This window comes from Orbicella franksi, chromosome 9, assembly GCF_964199315.1.
Source record: "Orbicella franksi chromosome 9, jaOrbFran1.1, whole genome shotgun sequence".
In the NCBI taxonomy this organism is placed as follows: Eukaryota; Metazoa; Cnidaria; class Anthozoa; order Scleractinia; family Merulinidae; genus Orbicella; species Orbicella franksi.
Window position 1 is genome coordinate 11,387,590 of NC_138153.1, and position 27,350 is coordinate 11,414,939.

Below are 27,350 nucleotides of genomic sequence, written 5' to 3' on the forward strand. Positions count from 1 at the left end.
AAAAGATATACAAAAATGTAGTACATGATATTAGACAAGAACTCTACCAGTTTTGATGTATATTTTGACTTTTGTACTGACTTGACCTTTGTCATTATGTTGACAGAGAAAAGATTACTCAGCACTAGTACCTTTTCTTCCTCGTAAACACGAGTACGTGATCAAAGTTCGACTGTCAGCATCACAGAGGAAACTGTACGAACATTACCTCAAGACGTTTGTGTTCCCAGAAGGAGACGTCTGCAAGAGAGGTGAGGAAAATTAGTTCAGAAAGGGATGTTGTTTTCTCAGAAAAACACGATTGTTTGATATATTTGGAAGGAAGTTTGGAAAAGTATAGGAACAATGGAAATTTCACATGTCTCTAAAAACTTATAAGGTTATGAAGTAAACATGTGGGGTTTCAAAAACCCAAGGCTGTGGTCTGAGAAAAATTAAAAGGAGCCCTAAGGTTGCTAACCATGAAGTCCTGGGTGCCCAGAACTTTTAAAGCTTATATGAAAAAGTTTAGCTTTTCCAGTCGCCCAAAGGCAAAAGTTAGTCGCTTTATTACCCAGGCGTTTCTAAAGCACAGGCCGGGTTTTGTTTGAGGGCTTTTGGATCAACAATTGGGACGATAGGACGTGAATTGAGCACGAAAGGTGAACTCTCCGATCAATCAAAGCATTTTAACCATAAAGTAGGTCGTAAGGGAACATTTCTTACAAGAGTTCATCACTGACGCGATGTAACGGCTGATTTGATTTGTCTTCCATTCAGGTGTTTCACTTTTCTCGGATTACCAAGCTCTAATGCGCATTTGGACTCATCCCTGGTGCCTGAAGCTTGAAGCCCTCAGACGACCAGAGAAGTTCGTCGACTCGGACAGCATGGACGACTTTGTGGTGCACACCGACGAGGAGGAAGAAGAAGACGAGGAAGAGGAAAGCTTGAAATCAACTTCATCAGAGGAGGACGAGGAGGAGGATCAGTCGTCATCGGAAAGTGAGAAGGAAAGAAGAAGGAAGAAGCATGGCGGCAGAAAAGGGAAGAGAGACTCGAGTTCAGATGAGGACAACAGTGATGATGATGAGGAGGATGAGGAGAGCGAGGATGAAGTTCTCCCGCAGTCTTCCAGGAGGAAGACATCCGCCGCACGAAATGCAGATTCGGCATCAAACAAGGCCAGCTCCTCCACAGTGAATATTGATGGCGAGGACATCACCGTGGTGACCATCAACGATGGTGCTAGTACCTCTCGACAAGACGACCGCGAGCAGCCTCACTCTAGCAAGCACAACAACAAGAAGGATGCCATAGTGATAAACGATGCTAAAGCGTCTACAAGCAAGGGCAACAGCGAAACGAACGGCAGTGTGTACGGTAGCACACGTTCCGGGACATCATTCAAGGATGGTTCTGACGTGGAGATCGAGGAGGAGAAAGAGTGGTACGACGAGTTTATGCAAGAAGACGACGAGTACAACGTGGAGCTTAGCGGCAAGCTTGTGCTCCTGATGGAAGTCCTGGCTGACGCTGAAGCTGTGCATGATAAGGTGTTAGTGTTCAGCCAGAGTCTTGTCACGCTTGATCTGATAGAGAAGATGCTGGGTGGCGGGGAAATTGGTGGCGATAGAGAGAACTGGTGCCGAGGCTGTGACTACTTTCGTATGGATGGCTCCACAAGTGTGAACATGAGGCAGCGATGGGCCGACATCTTTAACGACGAGGACAACAAAACGTGAGTACTGCCTTGATGTTTTTACAGGTAGCGACAAGTTCATTTGGTGATCTGGTATGTTTCACACACAATTTAGTGTCTACGTATTGTCATTTCCAGTTAGCGATTTCCTCGATTTTAGTCGATTTTTGGCTTAGTAACGTCCTCTGAGTGAAACGTGTAAGCGATTTTTAGGTTAGCGAGTGCTGACTTTATAAACTGAACAGAAAATTGATCAGTGCAAAGACCGTTTGTACTGCATTAAATAACCGCATTCAGTTTGTCACCAGTATTGCACTTTAAAACAGATACTTACATTGTAGTCAAATGTCTTCCGTTTCTGAAATGTTGGTCAAGAGGAAAGTGTTCAGAAAAAGATTTTTTATTTCATTTGGGATCGTGTTTCTGTTTTGAAATATAATAGAACGTCTTGTTGGAGAACTGAAACAAAATGGAAAACTGTGTTAAATAACTGTATTTGGTCTCTAACCAACATGTTTAGAAAAAGAGAGTTGTTTATCTAAGTGTTTTCCGTTTATGAAATGACGATCGCGAGGAAAGTATGTAGGAAAACCGATGAAAGCTGAGGTAATGCCAAGGTGTTTTTATCACTTGACTTGTGTTTGGTTTCTTTCAGTGCTCGTTTGTTTCTCATCTCGACTAAGGCTGGTGGCCTGGGGATCAATCTTGTGGCAGCCAATCGAGTGGTTGTGTTTGACGTGTCTTGGAACCCTTCTCATGATGTACAGTCCATCTTCAGAGTCTATCGCTTCGGACAGACTAAAGCTGTGTACGTGTACAGACTTATTGCACAGGTAAGCAACGTGATCACTAAACATCAACTTCAGTAACAACGAGTCAATATTCATCTATTTGTTTCCCAGTCTTCTCTGTGCAATCGTCTGGCTGATCAGTCAATGTCAAAGCATAAAGGAGCTTCGTCAAGGTTTGCACATCTCGAAAAATTTAGCCTAAATTCAAGTTCGTCGTTTGCAATCTGTGTCAATCTTCTCCATCCTTAACCATCCTTGTTCCTTAATAGTTTATTACTATCTCTTTGGTAGTTTTATGTCTTAGTAAACTACTATTTTTAGGTTTTACTTTTGTACGTGGCCAAAATCAGTACCGTGGCTGAGCACCTTTAACAACCCTCATTGTAGGTCAAAAGTATTTCCAATACTTTCCTGCATTCCGTTTCTGCTATTTCAGTTTTATATAGCAGAATTAGAGAATTCGATATATTAAAATTCATACTTAGCTCTGAGGCTTAGGGGAATAAAACAAAAAAATATATTTTTCATCGCCTGAGCCTCGGAGCCACATTAGAATTTTAAAATATTGAAACTGGCCTATGAGAGGGATGGAGAACTTCATTGTGAATGCGTTACTCCAGCAGGTTGCTTTTACTTGAATATTGCCTGTATTTGATAAAATTCAGTACCCACCAACTAGTAAGTTGATCGACATTATTTTTTTTTTCCTGTTTGTCAACAGGGAACAATGGAGGAGAAAATCTATGATAGACAGGTTAGTAGTTAACTAAGTGTATGGACTCCACAACATTAGTATCAGTCTGTGGAAATTGAATAAGTAATTTTATTATATGGCTTGTATTTGTAGCCGATATAACACGCGCTCTGATTGGCTAATTCTAGGGCATTATTTTCCCATAATTCCCCCGGGCCGATTACGGGCCTGCAAAAACAAAGCAAAAAGCCATATAATAAACAACTTATGAACCTCGAACGTTCGGTCTTTACGGGAAAATCTTGCCGTATTGACCTCGCTATCGCTCGGTCAATACGGCAAGGTCTCGAGAATTCCCCGTTAAGACCTCACTCTCAGTTAATAAGTAGTGTTTAGCGATTGTAGTACAGGCAGACGGACCAAAACGAACAAACGTTATTCCTCATATGACAATGATTCAATATATTCATTCGGTGTAGAGTTCGTCTGTTTTTTAGTATGGTTTGTTCGCTATTCATTTTGATCGACAGGGTGTCTTGAGTTTTATGTACCAGTGTTTGTGTGTTGATGTGCAAATACTACCGCTACAGGTGACAAAGCTCTCCATGTCAGGCCGTGTGGTGGATCAACAGCAGATTGAGCGGCACTTCACGGCAGCGGATCTCCGTGAACTGTACTCGTTTACTCCTGATGTACTTGAGGAGGAGGAAAAAGAAGGAGAAGGCGAGAAAGACCAGGACAGCGATAAGAACAAGGAAGGCGAGAATGAGAAGGAAGGGGAAAATGAAAATGAAGGTGAGAAAGACAAGGAACGCGAGAACGAAAAACAAGGCGAAAAAGCAAAGGAAGGAGAGAGTGAAAGTCAAAGTGAACAAGCAAAGGAAGGCGACAAAGCAACGGAAGGCAAAACAGATAAAGAAGGCAAGAAAACGAAGGAGCGGCCGGTTTTGCCTCTGCCTAAGGTACGTTTCGCTGAAACAGTTTCTTAATGGTACACTGACTTGCTATCATTTTCATGTAACTGTCAAGTTGCCAGTCTTAATTTAATTGTTGATGGATTCATGTCACTGACGGATGAGATCTAGAACCGCTGACCAAAGGCTGGTTTTCACTGTCGCCATAAGCATAATCATAAGCCGACTTACGCTGGCGCAACTTAAGATGTTGATAATTAGCGCTCTTTGTTGGGAAAATTCCAAACAAACGTTGCTAATTATCGACATATTTACTTATGCTCTCTTTTTTCATACAACGTAACCTCGACCATTATTATTATTATTACTATTACTATTACTGTTACTGTTACTGTTACTGTTACTGTTACTGTTACTGTTACTGTTACTGTTACTGTTACTGTTACTGTTACTGTTACTGTTACTGTTACTGTTACTGTTACTGTTACTGTTACTGTTACTGTTACTGTTACTGTTACTGTTACTGTTACTGTTACTGTTACTGTTACTGTTACTGTTACTGTTACTGTTACTGTTACTGTTACTGTTACTGTTACTGTTACTGTTACTGTTACTGTTACTGTTACTGTTACTGTTACTGTTACTGTTACTGTTGCCATTGCCATTGCTATTGCTATTGCTATTACTATTACTATTACTATTTTGGGGGGATGGACAATTTCCTGGTGCATGAATGTTTTTTCTCACCTTTAGGTTGTGCATGATTTTTTGGGAGGGGCAATTTAATTGTCTGTGATAGAAAGTCATAAAAAAACAGTTAAGTATGCTACGTTCATCGCTGCAGATGCCAAAACTAGAACAAAATAAAATAAAGGCGAGTTACCGGCAATTATCCTCTCACGCAGACGCTTTCAGGGCAATTTGTACGACACGCTTTTTAGCGAACGTCAGAGATTGCAAAAATGCACATTTAATCCGAAAACAAGGATGGTTTTGAAACTTTTCGAAGGTGACAGCTAAACTTAAGGTCATGGAGGAATGGAAAAGGTCCTGGAAAGGCATGGAATTTGAAGAGCTCAAAAAACGTGCAAACCTTTCAAAATTAACCGTCATGATTCACCTTCTCCACCCAACGCAGAATTTGGTGTTTTCAGGTTGTTTTATAGAGGACGGCATATAAAGGGACACTGTCACGATATATTTGCTTAAAACTTATAAATTGACAAAATGGTCCCTGCTTTTATGTAATAAGAACTTAATTAGCTGTAACTAAATGATTAAAAGCAATTTCTTGAAGAAAGTCCACACTGCAGCAACATTTCTGCAAAATTTCAACGATTTTTGAGCCAAACTTGAACCCTTGAAAAACTGACATCCTGACGCTTTTTCAAAACTCCATATCGCAATCCGTTTCCATCCTCGCCATCGTTAGCCATCCTCACGTCCTAATGGGTTTTAATCATTTGTCGAATAGTACTCTACAAAATAAAACCATTACTGCTCAGTTTCCAATGATCGATATATGTTTTTCAGATTTCCAGAATCATGCAATATTTGGTGAAAGTGTCCCTTTAAACTCCGTAATAATTATTTCATCACCTCGTTTTTTCCTAGGACGCTGTGCTAGCAGATTTGATCACTCGCCTTCACCCCAAGTGGATAGTAAACTACCTCGAGCATGACTCCCTGCTACAGAACATCGAATCCGAAGAGTTGACTCCAGAAGAAATGGAGGCTGCATGGGTGGCCTACGAGGCAGAGAAGTCGGGTCAAACAGGTATTTGAGTTGAAGTTCCGGTATCGGCGTAAAGCCCCTGGCCAAACTCAAGTTGTAAACTTGGGTCTGCTTGCGACTGCACTTGGCCAGGCCTTGCGTGCACATACGTTGTCGTACGATGGCTTTACGCTCACTTTGGTCGAGTTCAAACTTGTGAGCAAGTTGACGCAAGTTTTTCACCGTTTGGCAAGCCAACGCAAGTCTCTCTTCAAGTTCAACTTGCGGCTACTTGTGAGTCCGTTTGGCCAGGGCGTAATGTTGTTACAAGAATTCACTTCATGATCTATTTTAGGTCTATATATCGTTTAACCCTTGTAGCCATCGAGAGCTCAGGGACTGGTCAAAACGTATTGGGCGCGGCGGGTCGTGTGAGCAGAGAGAGGGTGGGTCATCAGCTTTTGAGCCCTGGACAGGCGTGGGTCGTTCAATTTTCAGCTACCAGTGGGTCAACCTGTTTTATAACAGGATTTGGCACATATTTAAAAATTAACGTTTAACTTCTCTGGCACATCTATTATCTTTTAAGGCAGGCTTTAAAATGTTTATAACGTTGAGAAGTGTGAAGGTGAATTAATCAACATGACACGAGCGTGGGACAAAGAAAAAATTCTGAGTCCCCGACAGGAATCGAACCCATGACTTCCCGAACACCGGGCGGGCGCTCTATCCACTGAGCTACGAGAACTCATGGAGAGCAAGGTCATTTAACTGAGTTCATATACGATAGGTGTCCTGCATACTGCTAGGATCAACGCTATCGAATTCATCGTGAGTAGTGATAAGTTAATAAAGATGGTGAATTTTAAGCTCGGTAATGAAATGTGAAGGTGAATTAATCAACATGACACGAGCGTGGGACAAAGAAAAAATTCTGAGTCCCCGACAGGAATCGAACCCCTGACCTCCCGAACACCGGGCGGGCGCTCTATCCACTGAGCTACGAGAACTCATGGAGAGCAAGGTCATTTAACTGAGTTCATATATGATAGGTGTCCTGCATACATACCTTCACATTTCATTACCGAGCTTAAAATTCACCATCTTTATTAACTTATCACTACTCACGATGAATTCGATAGCGTTGATCCTAGCAGTATGCAGGACACCTATCATATATGAACTCAGTTAAATGACCTTGCTCTCCATGAGTTCTCGTAGCTCAGTGGATAGAGCGCCCGCCCGGTGTTCGGGAGGTCATGGGTTCGATTCCTGTCGGGGACTCAGAATTTTTTCTTTGTCCCACGCTCGTGTCATGTTGATTAATTCACCTTCACATTTCATTACCGAGCTTAAAATTCACCATCTTTATTAACTTATCAACGTTGAGAAGTATTACAAATGCATATTTGCCTAACCATAACGGGAGCTCAGGTCGCCCGAGGCGACTAAGTTACGACTGAGCCCGCAGGGGCAACTAACATTGAAATATTTCACGAAATCATTGCCGATCTGATCAAAGAAGAACAGCACAGAAGTTAGTCCACCATACTTCTGGTAATCTGCATGAAAACAAAAAAACAAAACTGAAAACTGGTTGTTGATGCATCCTTTATCTGCCAACGTGCAGGTGAAATTTTACCAGAAAACGAAAACGGCATTCAGACTTTCTCTTTGAAGTATGCAGTAGAACAAGACGTGGTGGTGAAATACATGAAACAACTCGCATACCTTTACACCAGGAAACAAAACAGAGAAAGAGAAAGAAGAGAGTAAGCGAAAAGGGAGAGTAACTTGGGCTAGAGGGATGTGGAATGAGAGAAACTCCTCTGTATGAATTTGCTGAGAAAGCAGAGTTTCTGTCACTCCAGGTGAAGTGACTCTGACAGTGATGTACCATTATATCGAACATCACAATCTGAAAAAAAGTAAACTGAACAAGCCAAGCCTGATTTAGTCTCGGCTCACATTCAGACGGTTGAGTTCCGGGACTCACTACAGCCTTTTTCTAGTGGATCACTGTTCCACGCGAAGCGAGACCGGTGGCCGAATCTGTAAGGTTTACGAGTCAAGTGTTTTGTACAGCTCCTGGACATTTGGTTTTACTACGGTTTGAGATTGGCTGAGTAGTATAATCGGTAACTAATTGGTTTGGTTTTGGTTTTACGATACTCAATTGAAAACCGCTCTGACACCACAAGCTCATACATAAAATTTGATTTTGTGGCATTATGCAACCAAAAATGTCATATTTTATAGAGGGTTGGTCATGTAGCCCTCATTTAGGGGTGGGTCACTAAGTTTGTGCGGGTATCCAGTACATCGCTTCCCCGCCCCAATACGTTTTGACCAGTCCCTTAACACTGTCAAGTCAGTCCTTTAAATCTGCGTTTTCAGATATCTCCGGAGTAGTGTGAACGCCGCCCACTAGGGTGCAGGATTGCGGTTTATCAAAATATCCTGATAGAATATCATTAGTTTGATAACTGATATTTTGTTGATAGTAGAATGATAATATCGAGAAATCATTTTTATCACAATGTGCATGTCAAATATCAAAATATCATTATCATATGAGATTATCATGATAGTTGCTGAAAAAGTGGTAAATTGAGATATCAAAGTATCACTATCAAATCATGAGAATAGCATTGAAAAGTATACTTCAGAATAGCAAGCTATAATAGACACTCACAGTGATTCTTTGATATATCAGGGTAATATCAAAATCGGTTAGTTTCACTGCTGTTTGCTTTCGGTTAGCTTTTATTTGTTGTAAAAGGAATTTGTTGAAGTGATTTTCGCGCGCTTTGATTGGTTAACTGGGAGGTGATTAGCCAGTACTATTCACCTCCGAGTAGCCGGCGTGAGAGATTTAAAAAATTTCGACCGCTTGTCACACATTAAAGAAAAAACGTTTTGGTCCGCTAATTATTCAGCTTGTATGGTATATACGAAAACAATTATTCACCTCAGTGTCCGTGAAAGTGATGGATATTTACCTCCACTTCGGCGAATAATTGTTGAATATTAGCAGCATCGCTTACAAGAAGCAAAGAAGATATTTCATGATATATCACAAGTGGTAGTTAGTCATGATATGTTTTATCTTTTTGTTTCAAGCTCCTGCATACCCCCGCAGCCAGGACCCTATGCCTGGTAGCAACCTGCAACAGCAAGTAGCGGAGCGTATCCGACTCAACTCCGAGATGTTGCAGCAGATGCAACAGATTCGGCAGCTGCAGGAGATGCAGCAGCGTCAAGACATGGAGGAACGACTGCGGCAAGTGCGGCAACAGCAGGAGCAGCTCTACCACCAACGGCGGACCGTCCTCTATCAGCAGCACCAACGCCAGCAGGACGAGATACGCCGACAGAATCAGATACGGTTCATTCAGCACATGACTCAGCAGCCTAACCCGAGGCTGCAGATAGGGCGTTCTACTGTGAACGTACAGACGCCGCTTCCTCAAGCCCCACAGACTTCCTATACCCAGCCTGGTGGTCTTCCCCACCAGTCGCTTCAGTTGCCGCCTGCCATCCGCCTCACGCCCCCAGTAACTGGATCTGTCGCCCCTGCAGGAACCCCACCAACTATCAACTTAACTGTTGGACCAACGAGTCGAGTCAACGTTGCTAGGACGGTGCATTCACCTAACGTTGTACAGGTATCTCGCCCGCCTTTGGCTAATTCCTCCAAATAAGTGCAGAGGGGCCAAACACTGTTTTTGGATAGTACTTTGGTTTAAGCTTTTTAATGTTTAGAGGTGAAGATTTTTCCGTTGTTGTTATTAGAACGGTACGCGAGTGCTTGCCGAAAAGTGGAATTAGTGAACTTCAGAAATCAATTGTGGAATCTAGAGTTTGATTATGAAAACAGCCGTGTAGAGTTATATACAGAAAGTTCTATGATTATTTGAAACTTGTTTATAGATCTTTTTATCGTTAACATTATACCAAGTACGTCAAAGCACAGTTGTATCATATTAAACAAAGTTCAGTCATACTCAACTATGTTAAATGTCATAGTCATGGTATATCGCGCTTATTACAGTATTCTTGAAAAAGACAACCGTGATTTTTTTTTTTTTTGAACTTAAAAATTCTCGAAATGATATAGCCTTTGAGCTGCGCTTGAAAAATAAGTATTTTACCATCAATTAACCGACGAGAAGGGCTGAACTACGCCTTTGCCAAGTCTTTGATTTCCTTTTGTTGACGTTTTTGTTTTTTGACGCACTTCATCCTTATCGCTGTAATATGATCGAGCTCGCCCTTTCTTTCCAACGACGTTCCATATTCATTTGCGTGGGGGTAAACTAACTTTTTCCCCTGTGAACGCTTGATCTTCGTGACCCGACCCTTTTGTAGATAATCTCTCACCAAAACTCCTTCCAAGAAGACGAGCATTGTTCCACCCCAGGAGAACGCGCATTATTCGCGAGCTACCGCGCGTTACTCGCGGTTTTCTCGCGCCCTTCGTGCAACTTACGCGTTGTTCTGCGGGATGAAAAGAAAAAGTTCAAACGGAGTAACCTGTTCCTCTAAAGACCGTATCTCCTCAGAGTGTGAACCCTCACTGTAGCTTTGTGTGCAACCAGAATTAATACCTGACTCGAGTTTTTTTTTTTTTTTTTTTTTTTTTTTGCTGAAATGTCTTACTTCGTGAGCTAGTAAACAAAATATATTGTGTCTTTTCCAAAGAACGTCTAGAGACAGTCGTTTTTCTCCGGCTTAGCTTAGTTAGCGAGCACGCGAGCGACCCGTGAAGTCACCTTTGTCGCGTCCGCTCGTGCGAGGTGATTTTCGCACTCACTTGATCGCGTTCTCGTCAACTCGACTAACCCTGTGAAAAGTGGGGCAATTCTCAAAATCATGTGCCCGATAATTTCATTGACGAAAGTCTCGAGTTTAAAATTCCCCCTAGGGAAATTTAGGGCGTGAAAGTTCACGATCTATCTGGCAAGGAGAATTTGAATACAGGTTTTGAATCTAAAGGGACCGTTACTTTTAATGTGCAATATACTGCAGATCATTTTACGGTGGTTTTGATGGTGATTTTCATTTGTAACGCGGCATAATTAAATGTATTATATCTTGAAATTGACTTGAAGATTGTATAACAACCTCTTAATAAAGTAGAACCAGTTATGGCATTGAACTGTGCTGTGTACTTCGTTGTTGCTTTTTGTTTTATGTTCGTTTGTTGATTCACTATTGCCATGTGCAAGTGGCTAAGGGAAACGTATTTCCGTTTATTTTTACATGGTGTGCGATAGTGACGCAAATGTGCGCCTACTTCGCTCGTACGAGACTTGCTTCTGGTCAAAGGAAACACATCTGAAAGTTAGCAGTAACCTGCTCCTATCACAGCAGAAAGAAAGTAGGAAGTTTGCATGCTGACACTTCTGAGCCGACAGTTAAAATTTTGACCAATTCTCATCTGCAAGTTCAGCCCCATACAGACCCGCCGTTAATGAATTGTCTTCGTTGGATATAAACGACACACGTCAATGTACCCTCCCCCTCCCCCTTTCTGTAGTCTTGAACACGTAACCGGACAACAAAAACAATATGCAACCAGCTTTAATCACGAAATCTCACTCATACCGGCTGTTCAATAACCTCGTTAATTGTCTTTACGGTCAAAGAACTAATATATTGTTATTTCAATAAGATTCAGGAAGGATTATTTCATTTCCAGACGAAAAAAGTGACCAGTTCAAATTAAATACGATGACTAACAGCTGTTTTTATTTCGTCTGCTTTTCTTCTTTGGCTTTGGTCGCCATATTGGAATTGGACGCAGCTATCCTGTCTTTAAGAGCTTGCAAGCAAGAAAAAAACAATACATATAAGTTAAATAAGAGAGTAAAACAAGGCTGAAAATATGATTACCACTTTCGACTTTTTGTGAAAGTTCGTTATCGCGGTTCAAGAGTGGTTTTTGGTTAAATGTTCAGATAAGCAGCTCATTATTAAACTACGTCTTTATACACTTTGCATGCATTAGCAATTTATGACATTTATGGAACCGTCAGAGTTAGAACAACTCGCACCGGCATATGTTCTCACTAGAGGATCCAACATAGATTTGGCGGGATGCGGGATAAGATTAAAAATGATGGCGGGAGTGGATTTGCTCATTTTGCATTTTGACAGGGAGGATGCGGGATAGTTTTAAAATTGATGGAGAGTGTGTGATTAAAACAGAAAATCTCGTGTAACGGACGTTACACGAGAACTGACACACTAACCAAGCGGGATCGGGATAAACATTCTGAGTTGGGTGGGATAGCGGGATTGAGCCAAAAATAGCTAGTGCCATCTAGTGGCAGGATGCGGGACTGAAAAGTCAACGTTGTAACCTTCTAATCGAAGCAACTGTCCAATATCAAAACAAATCAGAACAAACTTTCCGATTTACCGACCAATCGAGGTCAAAACCAACAATAGTGTGACTTCAGCGCTCAACAACAGTTGCATCTTTTTACTTCAAGTACTGATTGGATTATTTGGTGCTGCTGCTTTCTGCTTTCTAGTAAACTCCGAGCAAGTTGAACCTCTAGTACTTGAAATTCAACATCGACCATTTAAGGAGGTTTGGTACTAGTAACATCGACAAAGGAGAAACTTTGGCGTCTGGGAACGAGACCAAATGGATTTTGTGTGACACAACTCACCATCTTCGTCGAAGGAAGTCAACAACACATTTAAGGATCAGGTGGAAGGCAAGGAGAGCAAAATTCACAGCGAAAACTGTGGATATCAAGCAGAAGACATCTTGCCAGGTCGCGGCAATGATGCGAGCTTGAATACTTCTCACAGGGTCTGTTCGGAAAAAGTAGGACTCGGTGAAAATGAAACCACTAAACATTACAAATCACTAACTAACCAAAGTAAGGTTTACTGCATACTGAACATTAGTTTATTGAGAAATCTGGGGTGTTGGGCTGGCAATTTCCTGAGATGTGAAATCTTTTTCTAACCTTTACTTTATGCATAATTTTTTTGGGTGAACAATAACTTGGGCGAGAAGTCAAACTCTGGACCCGGAAAGCACTAGCTCGATATTTTTCCTATGGCTCCCTTATACTTATTTTTTCTCAGCTGTTTTTGCTGTGCTGGAAATTTTTTAGGAATTGTTTCCACCCCCCCCCCCTCCCCCCGCTCCTCAAAAAATAATGGTCCGTCCCTAAGGTGTATACAGTTCTGAACTAGAGAAAAGGGGTGTTTTAAGGCCGTCTTTCATTAAAGCAGGATTCGCCATTTCTGTTACCGCACGCAGACTGCACAGATCAAGTTTTCCAATTCCAGGCTAGGTAACAAGGCGGTTGTCCTTTAGACTTAGATTTTACTTGCCATTAAATTGTAATAAATAAATAAATAAATAAATAAATAAATAAATAAATAAATAAATAAATAAATAGATAAACATGTTCTTCACTTACTGTGTGAATATCCATTGTAAAATTTGACAGCAGCGTCAGTTACGAAGTTTCCAGGGATAAATAGTTTCCCAGTTGATATAAGTCCATTCCAGGTCCATCCAGTTATTAACGCAAGTCCATTCCAGATCCACTCGGCCATCAATTTAAATCCGTTCAAGAGCCACTCGCCCATCCATGCAACTCCATTCCAGACCCTACCAGCCAGTACGGCCTCGTCCCAGATCCACTCGGCCATCCATGTAATTCCTTTTCATACCTTATTTAAGCAATAGGCCACAGGTTTTAATAGTTTATAGGCTGATAAACCACGCAGGATGTTGGAAGAACACTCGAAGAATTCGTAAATCACGAGCTGCAGGCGAGTGATTTACGAATTCTTCTCGTGTTCTTCCAGCATCCCCAGCGGTTTATCATGCCTCTAAACCATAGAAACTTGTGGTCTATTGCTTTTATATAATAATTCAGAAGACACGCGAAATTTCCATGAGTTTGCTAGCACAATAAACCATAACCATTTGTATTTGTATAATGTATATCCAGACGTCCTAACTTGTCTCGACGAGATTATACTTAATCTATTTTATCTTATCTTATACTAACTTATAATTTTTATTGTATATATACATATTGTAATTATTTATTACGTGCTTTTATTATGTTATTTTAAACTCCTAGTATAGTTCCACTGTTTAAGGAGTATACTTATTAAAGATTAAAGATTAAAGATAGCTGATTGACCAATCAGAGCGCACGCATTTATTTGATTATTATATAAAAGCCATTTTTTACAATAACTGTCTAATTTCTCGCGCGCTGATTGGTTCTTTTTTATCATCGATAAGAGTACAGACGGATAAAATTTTAATTTATGCAAGCATTCAAGTTCAACTTTCAGCTGTCAAACTGTCAACTCTTTAACCAATGAGATTTTTTGGACTTCTTAAAGTAGCTAATCAAAAAGCGAGAAAAGCTATTGACAATGTTCGCGTCATTTTGAATAAAATTCACTTATCTTTGTTTACGGCAAGTTTACGTCGTCTTTTCCCCTCATTTATTTCTGGCATTTGACCATTTTGGGGTCTTGTTATTGTAAAAACAAAATGACGTCAGTTTTTTATGCGTCTGTCCTCTTATTGATGATACATTTCGTCATAACATTGTCAAAGTTTACTGCGAACCAGTCGCCTGCGGTTCGTGGTTCCACAGCCACTTTGACAATGTTATGACGCAATTTATCGTCAATAAGAGGACAGACGCATAAAAAAACTGACGTCAATTTGTTAAATCACCGTTATGTCAGAACACTTGCTCAAAGCACGTGCAGGGAGCCTGGGTCGGACTGTTTCATAGATGGGACATGTGGGATTTCGGAAAGACTCCTTGGACTTGTGGATCTAAAAATGTATTACAGAAGAAATAGCAGATGAATGCGACAATATTTCAAAATGACCAAGGAGTAAAAATTATTCCAAAAGCTCTCGGACACGTATAAAAGTCAGATTTAACTCAAAACACGTAAAGCCTTTTAATCGGGAGTATTTAATAAGGTTTAATGAACGAGAAAAATATAGGCCTTCCTTCACGAATTAAGGTAAGACCCCGTTCACGCTACGCCGGAGAAGTTTGAAGACGGCGTTTTCACTCTCTCGATTACCAGCCGCTGTTCGGGAAACGTAGAGCGGACGCGAGAAAGCGGCGGAAATCGAGCCTAAACAATCACCGAACAATTTGGATTTGTGTTTGAGGAAAACTCGGGCTAGGAAATCACACGATTATCGTGATGTTATCGCCTTTCCAAAAGCTCCGTTTTCAAAATGTTGTCCGTCCACACTAAAACGCAAAGCCGGCGTTTTCAAATTCCTCCGGTTTGAAGAGCGTTTTCGAAAAGCTCCTTTTTCGAGACGGATTAGTGCGGACAACAGGCCTAACGGTAGAAATAAAGCTGTGTTTTCAAATTTCTCAAGTGTAGTGTGGACGGGGCCCAAATGTTTAATACTTTGTCATGTTTGGATGTCCTGTTATCATTGGGTGATCTGTTGACATTCGTCGAATCTATTTTCTCAGGCATTTTCAAAACTCATTTCATGTCCAGTCTGATGGAATCGATTTAACAATGCAATCCTGCGGAGGAAGAGAAACATTGCGGAGTGATTAGAGGTAACAGCCACCATGCAGTCAAAAAACAACAAATAAATACGCAGCAAGCAAACTAACAAAAACATGATCCTTGTCTATCCAGTTTCCAGTAATGATTGTTCCATGGATAAATCTTCGAACAAATCTTGTTTTTCAACAGCTTTAGGAGTTTCTGCAAAAAATAAAATGAAAATAATCAACAACAACTGTCGGGCTATGTATTCTGGTTTTTAAGATAAATTTCGACACTTGATGGAACCATAATTAATGCAAGATATTAACATATAATATATTCCTTGTCTAAATTAAGAAGGACAAGAGAAAAGAGCGATTAAAATCGTGGCAAAATTATTTCTATGAAAACTATGGCTGCTGAAAGAAGTGAACGTAATAACAACCGTAGAAGTGCGCGCGTCAAAACAATTTGAATAAAGCACGCGCGCATCACCCATGAAGATCACCAAGGCGACCGCAATGCATCAGCAAAAGAACTTTTGTTTGTAAAATTTGCCATTGGTGAACACATCTGTAACCTAAAGGTTAGAGTCAACAATGTTCTCTCTAAGCAAATAAAACTCTTTGGCAATTTGGATTTTGTACTGTCTTCAAGTTGAAATTTGAGAGTGTGATTAATTAAAGAGTGGGAAAAGAAAAAAGTACAGGAGAGAACTCAGAGTCTGAAAATACGCAAAAAAGTCTTACCTTCTCTGTTAATTAAGCGGATGCGTGAGATATGCTAACAGTAAGAAAAAATATCATCGCCATAAGCGGAAATACCAACTTCATGCTTGCAACAAATCTTTTTTCTTCTCACGATGAACGCACTGCTGGTTTGTTCCGCGAAAAGAACAAACCAAAGGTTGACATCACAAACAGTTTTTATGACGCTTGCTTGCGTGCTCTAGAACTTGCGCGCGAGATTAGTAGGTGGCTCGTCCTCAGTTTTCTTCGGCTAAGGGAACAACTAAACTATACTACTTGGTAAACGAAACACGCACGAATCTCCAACCATTAAAGTTGGGTGTCTGTTGGTCTGCTCTGCTTTTGTGGTACTTCAATGGTGATTTGACCGGATTTCGCCTAATAGAAACACGCAAACGGATTGAGCCAAGAAATACATCCCATTCACTTTTATTACTCCCTATTATACCTTTGGTCCAAATGGTATTACGTCACCGATGCTACGTAAAATACTTTTTCTTGGCATTTTTTTTGCCAACTTTTGCAAAGCCGGGAAAGACTTTCTCAATTTTGATATAGATTTGGACATATGCCACTTGACAAGAAACAACACATTAACCGATTAAGCCGCGTGTTATATTTCACAGTCAATTTCCATTTCCAACCATTGAAATATCTGTCTATATTACTGCCTGATCAAAGTCATGGAGGAATTGGACGTGCTGGGTAGTACGATTTACAAGAGAGCAGTAACTTACTCTTGTTTTCCCACAAAATGCTAACAATGGAAACAATCAACAGGAAAAAAAGATTAATGGCTAGTGAAGAAGAAAAGAGCAAACATAAAGACACCAGGCTATGTCAGAAACCAGTCACTTGGCTAATTGGCTCCTGCTAATGTAGAAAAGCGTAGCAGTAGCTCCTAAGCTATCCCAAAGCCGTGTGAGAGTCCTCCCCTGAGTCCCCTTCCTGCGTCGCGGGGAGGGGCTATTGGGGACGTGGTGAACATCACCCATTGACAACGAAAATTGACGTTGTTGTGCAGTGAGCGGCAGACAAGTCTAAAGCCAAATTCGATTTTGTCCAGGACACAGAGAGTTGAGGACAGTCTTTCGTCAGGAAATAACGTACTACGTTGAGCAGCTAAATCAATTGGTTTATTTCAGTGTTATCATTCAAGATCGACACGAATAGCTGTTTGATAGCAATTTTACGCCTGGTAAATAGATAGCCTGAAAATTAGATCGTTAATATCAGCCTAAATCCTGTTGGCTTTTCAAAATATAAATAGCTATTTTGTAGACGGCTGATTTGCATTTTGAAAGCATGCTTCGCGGACCTATCGATATCTTTAAACCACGTCTGCACTACTGTTTTCATTTGGTCAGCACCGTTCCATGGTGAAGTAGAAATTCAAAATGGCGTCGGAACCGGGCTTTGTTCCGACTGCTGTGAATGTGGACATTGAAGGCGATATTACGGTCCCTGGTGCTCCTGATGAGGATGAGGGACCTAGTACATTAGACGAACCAGTTTCAGCGACATTAGTGAGTTGTATTTCTGCGTCATTTCATTCATTTTGAAGCTCTGATCTTTCGTGAAATCTTTTGCAAGCTAAGAGATCATCGATTCATGTTCTTTCCTGTTTAATTTGCCTGTCATTTACACTTAATGTTCTGGTTTCTGATATGCTGTTTCATATTTAGAAGCGAGATTTAGCAGCAGTGGGCAAGAAATTCTTCCATGTACTTATTCCAAGACAGAGCAAAAGCTTACTAAGAGATTGTAAGATATGTTTTACTCTTCGTCGTTTATGTCATCTTATCTTGATAATAAACTTGGCATCATTCTGGATAATTTGTAATCCATCGCGTACAAAGAACAGTTAAGTCATAACTATGGCTTATATCTTTCTTTCAGGGGATCTTTGGGGACCTTTGATCCTTTGTGTACTTCTCGCGATGTAAGTACAAATTAACGTTTAACTTATTAAAACAATTTTTTGTTATAACCTTACATGTATGCACTTAAGCCTGCATATTGGTTTTAGTCTTGGCCTTGCGGTAAGACATGTGCTCAAAAATTACGTATGCTTGGAGCTCATGAAAGCGGGCTGTAGCAATACATCATATTTTATATCTGATTAATATTTACATTGCCCTTGTGAATATGTTTATGTTAATAGCATTTTTGTAGAAAGCTCAGGTATCCTTGGTGTCAAAATTATCAGGTCGATGTTTTCTGTAAGAAGCCTAATACAAATCTCCAGATTGCACTTTCAATTTATTTTAAATAAGCATTTAAGCAGCAGCTAAAAGGAATCATTTAATTGACTAACTTAAGAACTTTAATAAAACTTCAAATGATTTATTTTTTTCATATTTGCCATCAGCCTGACAATGTAATGTTATCCCTTACAAAACAGTAACCATCTCTATGCAAAAATTTTGGCCTGTTTTGAATTCATTCAGATCAAATGCTAGGAGATCGAGACTCAGAGATAAAACCAGGAGACCAAAATGAGTATTACAAACAAATGTTTGAAATGTCATTGTTGTAACAATTTCATTTTCCACCAAAACCCGCAAATTGTTAACAGGTTTTTTTGTGAGAGAAGAAAACATTTTTTCATGTTGGTGCATGAAAAAGTTCTGTTATTGTCAGCACAGATTCTAAAAGGATGGATATTCAACTGTGAAACTTGTCTATTCTGAATAGTTTAGTCAAGCTATCAGTAACACAAAAAGTGAAGTCAAACTGAAGCTGATATTTAAATTATTTGGCAGAACATCAGGTCAGTATGCCATTCCCGGAGATGCCAACTGCAATAAAATTGAAAACCAGGGGAACACCAATTTAATCTTCTCCAACGTGGAAAGACATTGTTTAAATTACAGCCCAGTGAATTTAAAAATGTGTAAAATATCCAATAATATTTCCCCTGAAATACCAAGAATTAGCCAAACTTAAGTGTCACAGTTCCCACTTCTTGTTAATCTACGTCCATCTGCATTAATCTTCCCCATCCTTGCTTCTTTATGGTTAATTATTATCTCTTTGGTGTTTCTCTATCTTAGTAAAATACCATTTTAAGGTTTTCTTCAATGCAAAGGCAATTTTGCAAATGACCAAGCTCTTTTAAACACTGTTTCGGTATATCCCATGGATTGAGTGACCTGTACAGAATACTGGAAGAGTTGACCTCTACCCAGGAGAGTTGGCATAGATGCATTTCAGTATGTGAATTTATTCTGGCCATGATTTGTCATTTTCCTGCACAATCCTTGCCCAGTGTGATTTTGGTCTCTTAATGTCATCTATGTATCTGCCTATTAATTCCTTTAGCACAGTTGGTTATAGATTAGAATACATAGCTTGCCATAGAATTGTAGTACTCCGATACTTTCATACAAGAAATGAACTTGGAAGTCTGCAGTTTTTTGCAGTCTGATGTAAGACTAACCTTGATGTTTGCATTAATTCTTGTGAACAGGATGCTTCAAGGCCATACAGTGGTAGACAGCAACAATGATGGTGGACCACAGTTTGCCGAGGTGTTTGTTGTGGTGTGGGTAGGAGCTATAGTCATCACTGTCAATTCAAAGTTACTTGGTGGTACAATGTAAGTATAAATGAAGAATGCACAATTAACATCTAAAGTACTGCTGTTTTCACTTGGAAAAGCATTGCCCTTGACTTAGTGCCCCACATGAATTAGCTATTAATACATGTACATAAGTGGTTCTGATAATAATATTGAAGCACACTTGAGCTCTAAAGTGGCGCTTATTGAAAGAGGATTACTGGTACATCTCTATATAGCTGCTTGGCTTCAATATCCATGTAGTAAATAGAGTGGCACTGATGTTGTTAAGGAGGCTGGCACCAATTTTCAGAACTTTTTCAAAAGCTATACTTAAACAGATGAATACTACCACTGTTTGCTATGTGCAACTTTGGTATCACATAAATGCCCAGCCATTAGTGAACCAATAATGGTAATCTCTATGCCATAATAAGTTACCATAGTGACCATACAACCTGTTAAAAACACCCTTAATTTTACCTTTAAATGTTTATAACTCAAAAATGAGTTCGGTAGCCTGCGAATGGAGGCGTATTTCCAGCTGTCGCTTGTCTCTGCCAAAAATAACGTCTGCGAACCCGAGCCAGGAAACGATTTCTGTGATGTAGGAATTTTAAGTCAATCACAGTTTAGCTCGAGTAGCCCCAGAACTACTGCGTGAGGTATTCGCTGCGAGGAGCACTCGAGTTCCATTCTATCATGGAATCTGATTGGCCAAGGAGAAACAAAAGTCATTACGTGACAGAAATCGTCTCCTGGCTCGGGTTTGCAGACGTTATTTTTGGGGGAGACAAGCGACAGCCAGAAATACATCTGCGTTCGCAGGCTATGAGTTCGGTGACCCCCATTTTTTTATCATTGAATTGTGATAAGCATGATAAGATGCATCTTTTTGCAAAGTTTACAAAAGTCTGTGCAGAGCCATCTTAAATTTTTAAAGGCTTGTCTGATGTGGCATATCGTCTGGTCCAAGGGATGTATTTTCTTTTTTGGCAAAGTAGTTGAGCCCCCCATCCAAGGTCCTGTTAGCAGCTAAATTAAGATGACAGCAATCTGGCCTGACTGCATAAAATCACAAAAAATTGATGGTAAAAAATTGACATTTACCTGTCAAGACACAAGTAACTGTCAAATTCCCTTACTAATTTTCCATAAATGAAATATCATGTCAGGTTATTTATTCACAAGTTTTAATGACACAACTAGCTAACTTCTTTTGAAATGATCATCATTTAGATAAACTCCCCACATGTGAAATGTACATCATGGAGAACAGTATTTATAGAGAGAATTTATGTGTAAATTTATACAAATTAAGATAGCGATTACCATTGCTTGAGTTTCACACTAGCAGCATAATCAGACTGTGCCCTTAGCAGCAGTTGAAACAAAATTTAAACTAACTCATGGAGGGTAGGTGGAGCGATCCTGTTACTGATTGGCTGCATAGAACTTATTCTTGTGCCCATATTTTGTTACAAGTTCAGTTTAGAAGTATAGATCCGTCAGCAGATAGAATGCAAAGTTTCTCTGTCAGACACAAATTGCAGCCTGAGGGGGTTCCCCTGTATGGACAATCAGCAAATTTATATCTTATGGGGTTTAACTCCACCTGACTGCCACTGATTCATGTATCCTGCTTGAGCATAGCCCAGTGGCTGAATATTGGCAAACTGGCTAAACAGACACCTTTTATAGTATGATCTGGGAGATTGGCAGATTATATATTCCAGTATGAGGTTTTTTGTATATTTTAAGGCCCAGTACTATTAGGAGAAAACTCACGATTAAAAAAATAATTGATGGCTGATTTTAATATCTAGAACAGCCCAAACTTACAGTAATAACCAAATGGACTGCCAAAGATAGTTTATGTGTGATTTATGAAGCAGGGAGTAGGGTCAAAACATTCGCTAAACAGTGTTACTGAATTTGCCATTGCAGATCATTTTTCCAGAGTGTTTGTGTTCTTGGATATTGTATTCTTCCCTTGGACATAGCTCTAACAGTGTGTCGACTCATATTAATCACCAAGCAGACTGCGGCGTTATTTGCTGTTAGATTTATTCTCGTCATATTGGGATTTGCATGGTCAACATTTGGTAAGTTAGGCTGATGTTTGCATTATGTAGCCTGTGTTACTTCAGTTTTATCCATAACTCCCCGGGGGTATTGGGCTGGAAATTCTTCTTTGCTAATAAGGCCACATGGTCATGTGCAGCCACTGCTGCCCTGCTCCACAACAAAAAACCAACTTGAAATTGATAACAGTAAATGAACCACCCTAACAGGTTTGTTAAGCTGATGTTGTAAGCATTTGCCTTTTGCTCTTAGGGCTAACGCTTAAAATGTTGACTTCACAAACTCACTACAGCAGTAAATTTACCTTTATCAATTTTATAGAGTTGATAAATGGCTTTTAATTACTACTTGCTCTCATTTTCTATGAGTGACAGACCACTTGACAGGTCGACTGTTCCCTTGTAGAAAAATTAGACTAGTGAATTAAATACATGTAGAGTAAAAAAGGAACAATGAAAGAGAAATCGCTCTATAGAGCATTTCTGTTCATTTCAATGTTTTTAATATTTATTTTCACTATTTGCACTTTTGCAACCAATGTTTTTTGTTTTTTTTTGCTGCTTGTGGCTTATTTACTAGTTTTTCTTTTCTTTCCTTTTTTTTTTTTTTTTTTGAGATTTTAAACTGCACCCTTGCAACAGTGTTCCCTACAAAGCTTGGCCCCTCTCCCTCGGTCTGGTTGAACTTTGTACAGCAATTTTTGAGGGGCGACAAGAGGAAGACAAATTGTCACCTAGAAAATCCTAAGTTAATAATTCTTCTAGTGTCAAAGCAAAATACATTTTCAGAAAATATACTGCTTTTTTACTAAATGCGAGTATTTAACTACTCCAGAATAGGCTTTACAAAACGAAAGCTTTTTGACACCCTGCCGAGTACCAACGCAAATAATCCTTAATTTTCGTTCACACCCTCATATGTCTAAAATTTTGACCACGTTCAAATTTCGACGTTGATATTCAAGCTGGCCTTTCGACGACCAAAAACCTCGAATAAACGCGTGGAAGACAAGAAAAGCATTAATTTGACCCCAGTAGATTTGTTTACTTAGAAGTTTTTCGGATCTCGTGACACGTAAACAATGTTCTATTACCGGCGGAGTATGCGGCTAAACTACAGTGATATCAAATTCCATTGCAATCGGTGGTATTCAATTTAGCGTTGTTTTACTACTGTTTCTGTTCCTGAGCCTGTCCTTCGGGTTTTTGCACAGTTTCATCGGCAGTATTTTGAGCTCCTTCTTCGGGTTTTTGAGCTGCCGCTGTTTGATCGTTGGGCATATTTTCCGCCGGCGGATTGTCTTGTTTCGGCGGTCCTGGTGGTTCTTTCCCGGGGCAAACACCTTTATCGCACTCTACCGTTTCGCTGTCGGGCCCCACACACGGGTTACCTTCGTTACTCGGTGGCGGATTTGTGCAGGTTCGTGTTCTTGTCGTGGTTCCTTTTCCACACGTTACGGAACACGGCCCGTACTCACTCCACGCCGTGTAACCGCCGTGTATCGGGCAAACGTTAGTATTACAGGGCTCATCCTGGTTGGTTTCTCCTTCGCAAGGTTTGCCGCCGAATACAGGCGGTGGGTTGTTGCACTGCCGAGTCCTGGATCTTTTTCCTCCTCCGCAAGTTTTGTCGCACTGCGAGTAGGCGCTCCACTCGCCGAATTTTCCGTCCACAGGGCAGATTTTCAAAAAGCAAGGCTTCTGATCCTTGTCAGGACCGAAGCGATAGCAATCCTTGCCGTATTTGCCCGGTTTTGGTTGTTCGCACAGGCGATAGCGTGTTTGAATGCCTTCGCCGCACTCCTTGCTGCAGTTACTCCATGCACTCCATTCAGTGTAGCCGCCATCATTAGTAGCTCTGAGGTACGCGTAATACCCCCCGACAATAAAACAGCACAGAGCGAGAGAAAGGCCAAGCGTTGGTAAAAACCTTCTAGAACACATGATCGCAGAAAAGCAGATGTGCTCAGCGATACTGAATGTTGTTTATTTGTTGCAGCTCGAGTTCTGAACAAACGCTCTCATCATCAACCTCGATCGAGTCTTCGGAACGATCGTTTAGCAACTCATTTGTATCGTTGTCGATTTCCTTGTTGATTATTGGTGGAACACATTATGCATTATTTACACGTGGCAAGCAAGCGTCATTTTTGCATAAATTTGTATATTAGTGACGGAAACCCATTGAAGGCATAGAAGTTTCAGTCAATAACCTCTCCTCTGGTCTGAGCGTTCGCGATGATTCAACTAGCAAAAATCGAGTGACTCTTCCGAAATCTAAGGGTCTGCTAGTAATACCGAGAGTAAACTTTACTTAAACTTGTCCAGCGGAGAGGAATAAAAGGATAATACGAAATGAAATACCAATCAAGCACCTCGATGTCGCTGAGGTTCGGTTGTTACGGTAATCTTTTTTTTCAATTTTTTTTTTTTTTTTTGGAGGTGGAGACAGGGCTGGGATTACTGTTGGAGAGATATCGAACAATTGGGTGAAGGCTTAGTTTTCGGGGTTTTTGTTTGTGTGTGTGTGTGTGTGGGGGGGGGGGGGGTTGAGGGGGAGGGGGAGGGGGAATTCGAATTAATGCTGTTGAACCAGACATTTTTCGTGGCCTTTTTTGCTACGACTCAGTCGCAAGTCGAAGATATGCTACTAAGGCTACGTTCGTTGTTACGATATGAAGAGTGCGGCCTTCTTTATAGCATTTTGATTTTGTTTAGCTTCCTCAACTGCGTGTTAACGGCATAGAAACAGTCAAAAACGGGGAACTGTAGATTTTCCGCTTCGATGACTCCATCATTTAGGTGGATCTCGGATCTTTGCTTTTATTACAAACAAAGAGCTCTTGCCTGCTACAAAGACGCAACATAATCACGCACTAGTGCTTTTTCAACCGTTTCAACCTGGTTTGAGGCTGGTTGAAAAAGTTCATTAACCAAACAAACCAAAAACGGTTTTTCCCAAATAGAACACGAAACAACCCAACCAACCAGAAACGGTTGATCCCAGTAGAACACGACCTTAGTGTCCCCTCGGTATATTGTGCTTATTCTATTCACTGTAGTTAATATTAATTGTATAATAATGTATACTATATTTATTGTGTGGTTGAATTCTGTTTGAAAACGAATCCTCGTGCAAAACCTTTCAGATGAAGATGAGTTTTATTTGCATAAAAATGAACCTGTAGGCAGAACACATTTTCATATGAGTGGTTTCAAAGGTAAAATGCATCTCGGAAATGGTCTATTCAAATTTGCATTTGTAGTCTTTTTAACGTCCTAAACGAGACTTTGATTTTGCTATTTTTAGAGGACTTTTCTTCAAATTGATAGAAACTTTTTAACGTTTTTAGTTTTTAAAGTAAGACAAAGATCAAAGAGATTTTTAACTGTAGCGTTGTCACAATCTAATAAACAATTAGATTATGAGCTCGAGTTAACAAACTGACGTCAGTTTTTTATGTGTCTGTCCTCTTATTGACGATAAATTGCGTCATAACATTGTCAAAGTGGCTGCATTATAACAAGACCCCAAAATGGTCAAATGCTGTGAATAAATGAGCGGAAAAGACGCCATTAACTTGCCGTAAACAAAGATAAGTGAATTTTATTCAAAATGACGCGAACATTGTCGATAGCTTTTCTCGCTTTTTGATTGGCTGCCTAAAAAAGTCCATAAAATCTCATTGGTTAGAAAGTTGACAGTTTGACAGCTGAAAGTTAAACTTGAAAGCTTGCGTAAATTAAAATTTTATCCGTCTGTACTCTTACTGATGATAAAAAATGAGCCAATCAGGGTGCGAGAAATTAGACAGTTATTGCGATAATTAGTATAAATCTACTAGCGTTCTATCACGAATGCCGATTGGCTACGCTAGACAATTAGATTATGAGCTCGAGATTTCTATCGCGTGATAGTTGACGAGGGCGCAACTATCACGCATAGAAATCGAGAGCGAATAATCTATGAGAGATTTCTGTGTGTGATAGTCAACTCGGGCTGCGCCCTTGTCAACCATCACGCAATAGAAATCTTGAGCTCATAATCTAATTGTTTAACGTAGCCAATCGGCATTCGTGACAGAACGCTAGTAGATTTATACTAAGGTAGAATAGACGGACTTGTTTTAAGTAAAGAAAACATAATTGTAAATATACTTTACAATTTTCAACCCATGAAACACCTGTAGAAGAGCGCTCATGAACTAGTTGTGGCTTGTTCACTTATCGAATAGAATTTGAGTGTTGGTCTTTGTGGCAGGGAGTAAAACCGGAGAATCCTTTCTTCATACTCTGGCAAACCAAAAAATAAAACAAAAACAAAAAAAATAACAAGAAAAAACAAGAAGTCCATCGTTTCATAAAAGTCTCTACCTCGTCTTAAGTGTTTCAGTGAACTCTCTGCACAATTGACAACTTACTGTGCACGAAACTAAGTTAACACAGCTTCTCCATTTTTCTCTTTCTTTTACAGCCTCCATACAGTTCCTCGGGGATAGCCAACCAGCAAACAGGAAAGCTCTTGCTGTTTATCCGATAGCCTTGTTTTACTTCGTCATCAGTTGGATGATAATCTCTCACTCGGGCTAACAGTAAATACTGTAAATTACGCTTACTTTCGGGGCGCGCCCTCGTCACGCAGGGAGGGAAATCTTTGAACAATCCGGGTAGGAACCTTCGCCGAAATCTTTGCCACCGCCAGTATTTAAAAGAACTGAAAAGTTTCCTGCTAGAATGCTATCTTTTCCCTCTAGTCGACGCCATTTCGGTTTTGTTAACGCCACGTACAAAGTGCAGACGTTATTTTCAAATTTCACGCAAATTTTTCTCCCGCGTGACACGCGGACATTAGCTGTCACGTTTGCCACTCGGGGCATGGTGCTTTAAATTCGTAACTTATATACACTGCGGTAGTTTTCTTAATGAATTACGCACTCAAGAACTTGTGCGACAATTCTCAGATAGTGCTTGTTTAATGAGCCGTTTTCCAAGCTACCTTTTGCCTCTGTGCCGTCGTGTTTCACTTGACGTTTGTTTTATGAAAACTAAAGTATTGCGCGAGGAGTCGTTTTGAAGGCAAAAGGCAACTCGGAAAAGGCCTATTCATTTTAATGTTATTAGCCTGGTTGGAAACAAAGCGATGACTAGTGTTAGCAAGTAATGCTTTGTATAAATAACAGCCCAAGTTGCATCTCGCGAGGGAATTGGGTGGGGGGGGGGGGGGGGATGTGGGGTAGTCGTGCCTTGAAGATGCGAACGAGTTTTCGGTGTTAATTATTAGATAATATTTTCCATTCACGTTGTTACTTTTGACGTTATTATTTGATTTAAGTACTTTCGCTTGGGTATGTTTATCATATCGTCAAATTTCACTTGAGAAATTCTTTCATTTGGACAGATGTGGCTGATGTATTTGATACCCGTATTTAGGAGGAAAGTTTCAGGCGTTATTCGCGTAGGTCTTGGTTATGAGTAAGGGATATGAACAAATTTGAATATTTAAGTGTAAGGTCAATTAATTTCAATCCCCAGTCGAAGAACTATTTGAAACAAGCTGGCAGGCTTTGAAACGTAATCCTCTCTATGTGTAATATGAGAATGCCTTCTGGAAACTTTTCAGG

The 27,350-nt window shown here is 40.2% G+C and overlaps 3 protein-coding genes across 3 annotated transcripts in view; 2 read left to right on the top strand and 1 right to left on the bottom strand.

The window, feature by feature from the left end:
- Nucleotides 1-10,955, top strand: part of LOC145497241 (uncharacterized) — a 28,165-nt gene extending 17,210 nt beyond the window's left edge. Inside the window, exons 11-17 of the mRNA XM_081477062.1 lie at nt 107-251; nt 760-1,720; nt 2,337-2,514; nt 3,194-3,226; nt 3,757-4,128; nt 5,695-5,857; nt 8,918-10,955. Coding sequence (XP_081333188.1) covers nt 107-251; nt 760-1,720; nt 2,337-2,514; nt 3,194-3,226; nt 3,757-4,128; nt 5,695-5,857; nt 8,918-9,498 — 2,433 coding nt within the window. The 3' untranslated portion in view covers nt 9,499-10,955. The remainder of the gene's footprint in view (nt 1-106; nt 252-759; nt 1,721-2,336; nt 2,515-3,193; nt 3,227-3,756; nt 4,129-5,694; nt 5,858-8,917) is intronic.
- Nucleotides 10,956-16,813: 5,858 nt separating this feature from the next.
- On the top strand, nt 16,814-26,940 carry LOC145496790 (protein YIPF6-like). Its single transcript, XM_081476536.1, has 6 exons — nt 16,814-17,609; nt 17,769-17,847; nt 17,983-18,025; nt 19,556-19,684; nt 21,593-21,750; nt 26,204-26,940. Exons 1-6 carry the CDS (start codon nt 17,481-17,483, stop codon nt 26,317-26,319), a joined length of 654 nt encoding a protein of 217 aa, XP_081332662.1. The 5' UTR covers nt 16,814-17,480; the 3' UTR covers nt 26,320-26,940.
- Nucleotides 21,765-24,244, bottom strand: LOC145496789 (mucin-like protein). Its single transcript, XM_081476535.1, has one exon. It carries the CDS (start codon nt 23,671-23,673, stop codon nt 22,900-22,902), a length of 774 nt encoding a protein of 257 aa, XP_081332661.1. The 5' UTR covers nt 23,674-24,244; the 3' UTR covers nt 21,765-22,899.
- Nucleotides 26,941-27,350: the final 410 nt, after the last annotated feature.

What these genes read in the sequence shown, in the direction of transcription:
- LOC145496789 (XM_081476535.1), bottom strand. Translation starts at nt 23,673, where the DNA reads ATGTGTTCTAGAAGGTTTTTACCAACGCTTGGCCTTTCTCTCGCTCTG.
- LOC145496790 (XM_081476536.1), top strand. Translation starts at nt 17,481, where the DNA reads ATGGCGTCGGAACCGGGCTTTGTTCCGACTGCTGTGAATGTGGACATT. An exon ending in CTTTGTGTACTTCTCGCGAT is followed by an intron (nt 18,026 to 19,555) that starts GTAAGTACAAAT and finishes TCTTGTGAACAG; the next exon opens with GATGCTTCAAGGCCATACAG. An exon ending in ATTTGCATGGTCAACATTTG is followed by an intron (nt 21,751 to 26,203) that starts GTAAGTTAGGCT and finishes TTTCTTTTACAG; the next exon opens with CCTCCATACAGTTCCTCGGG.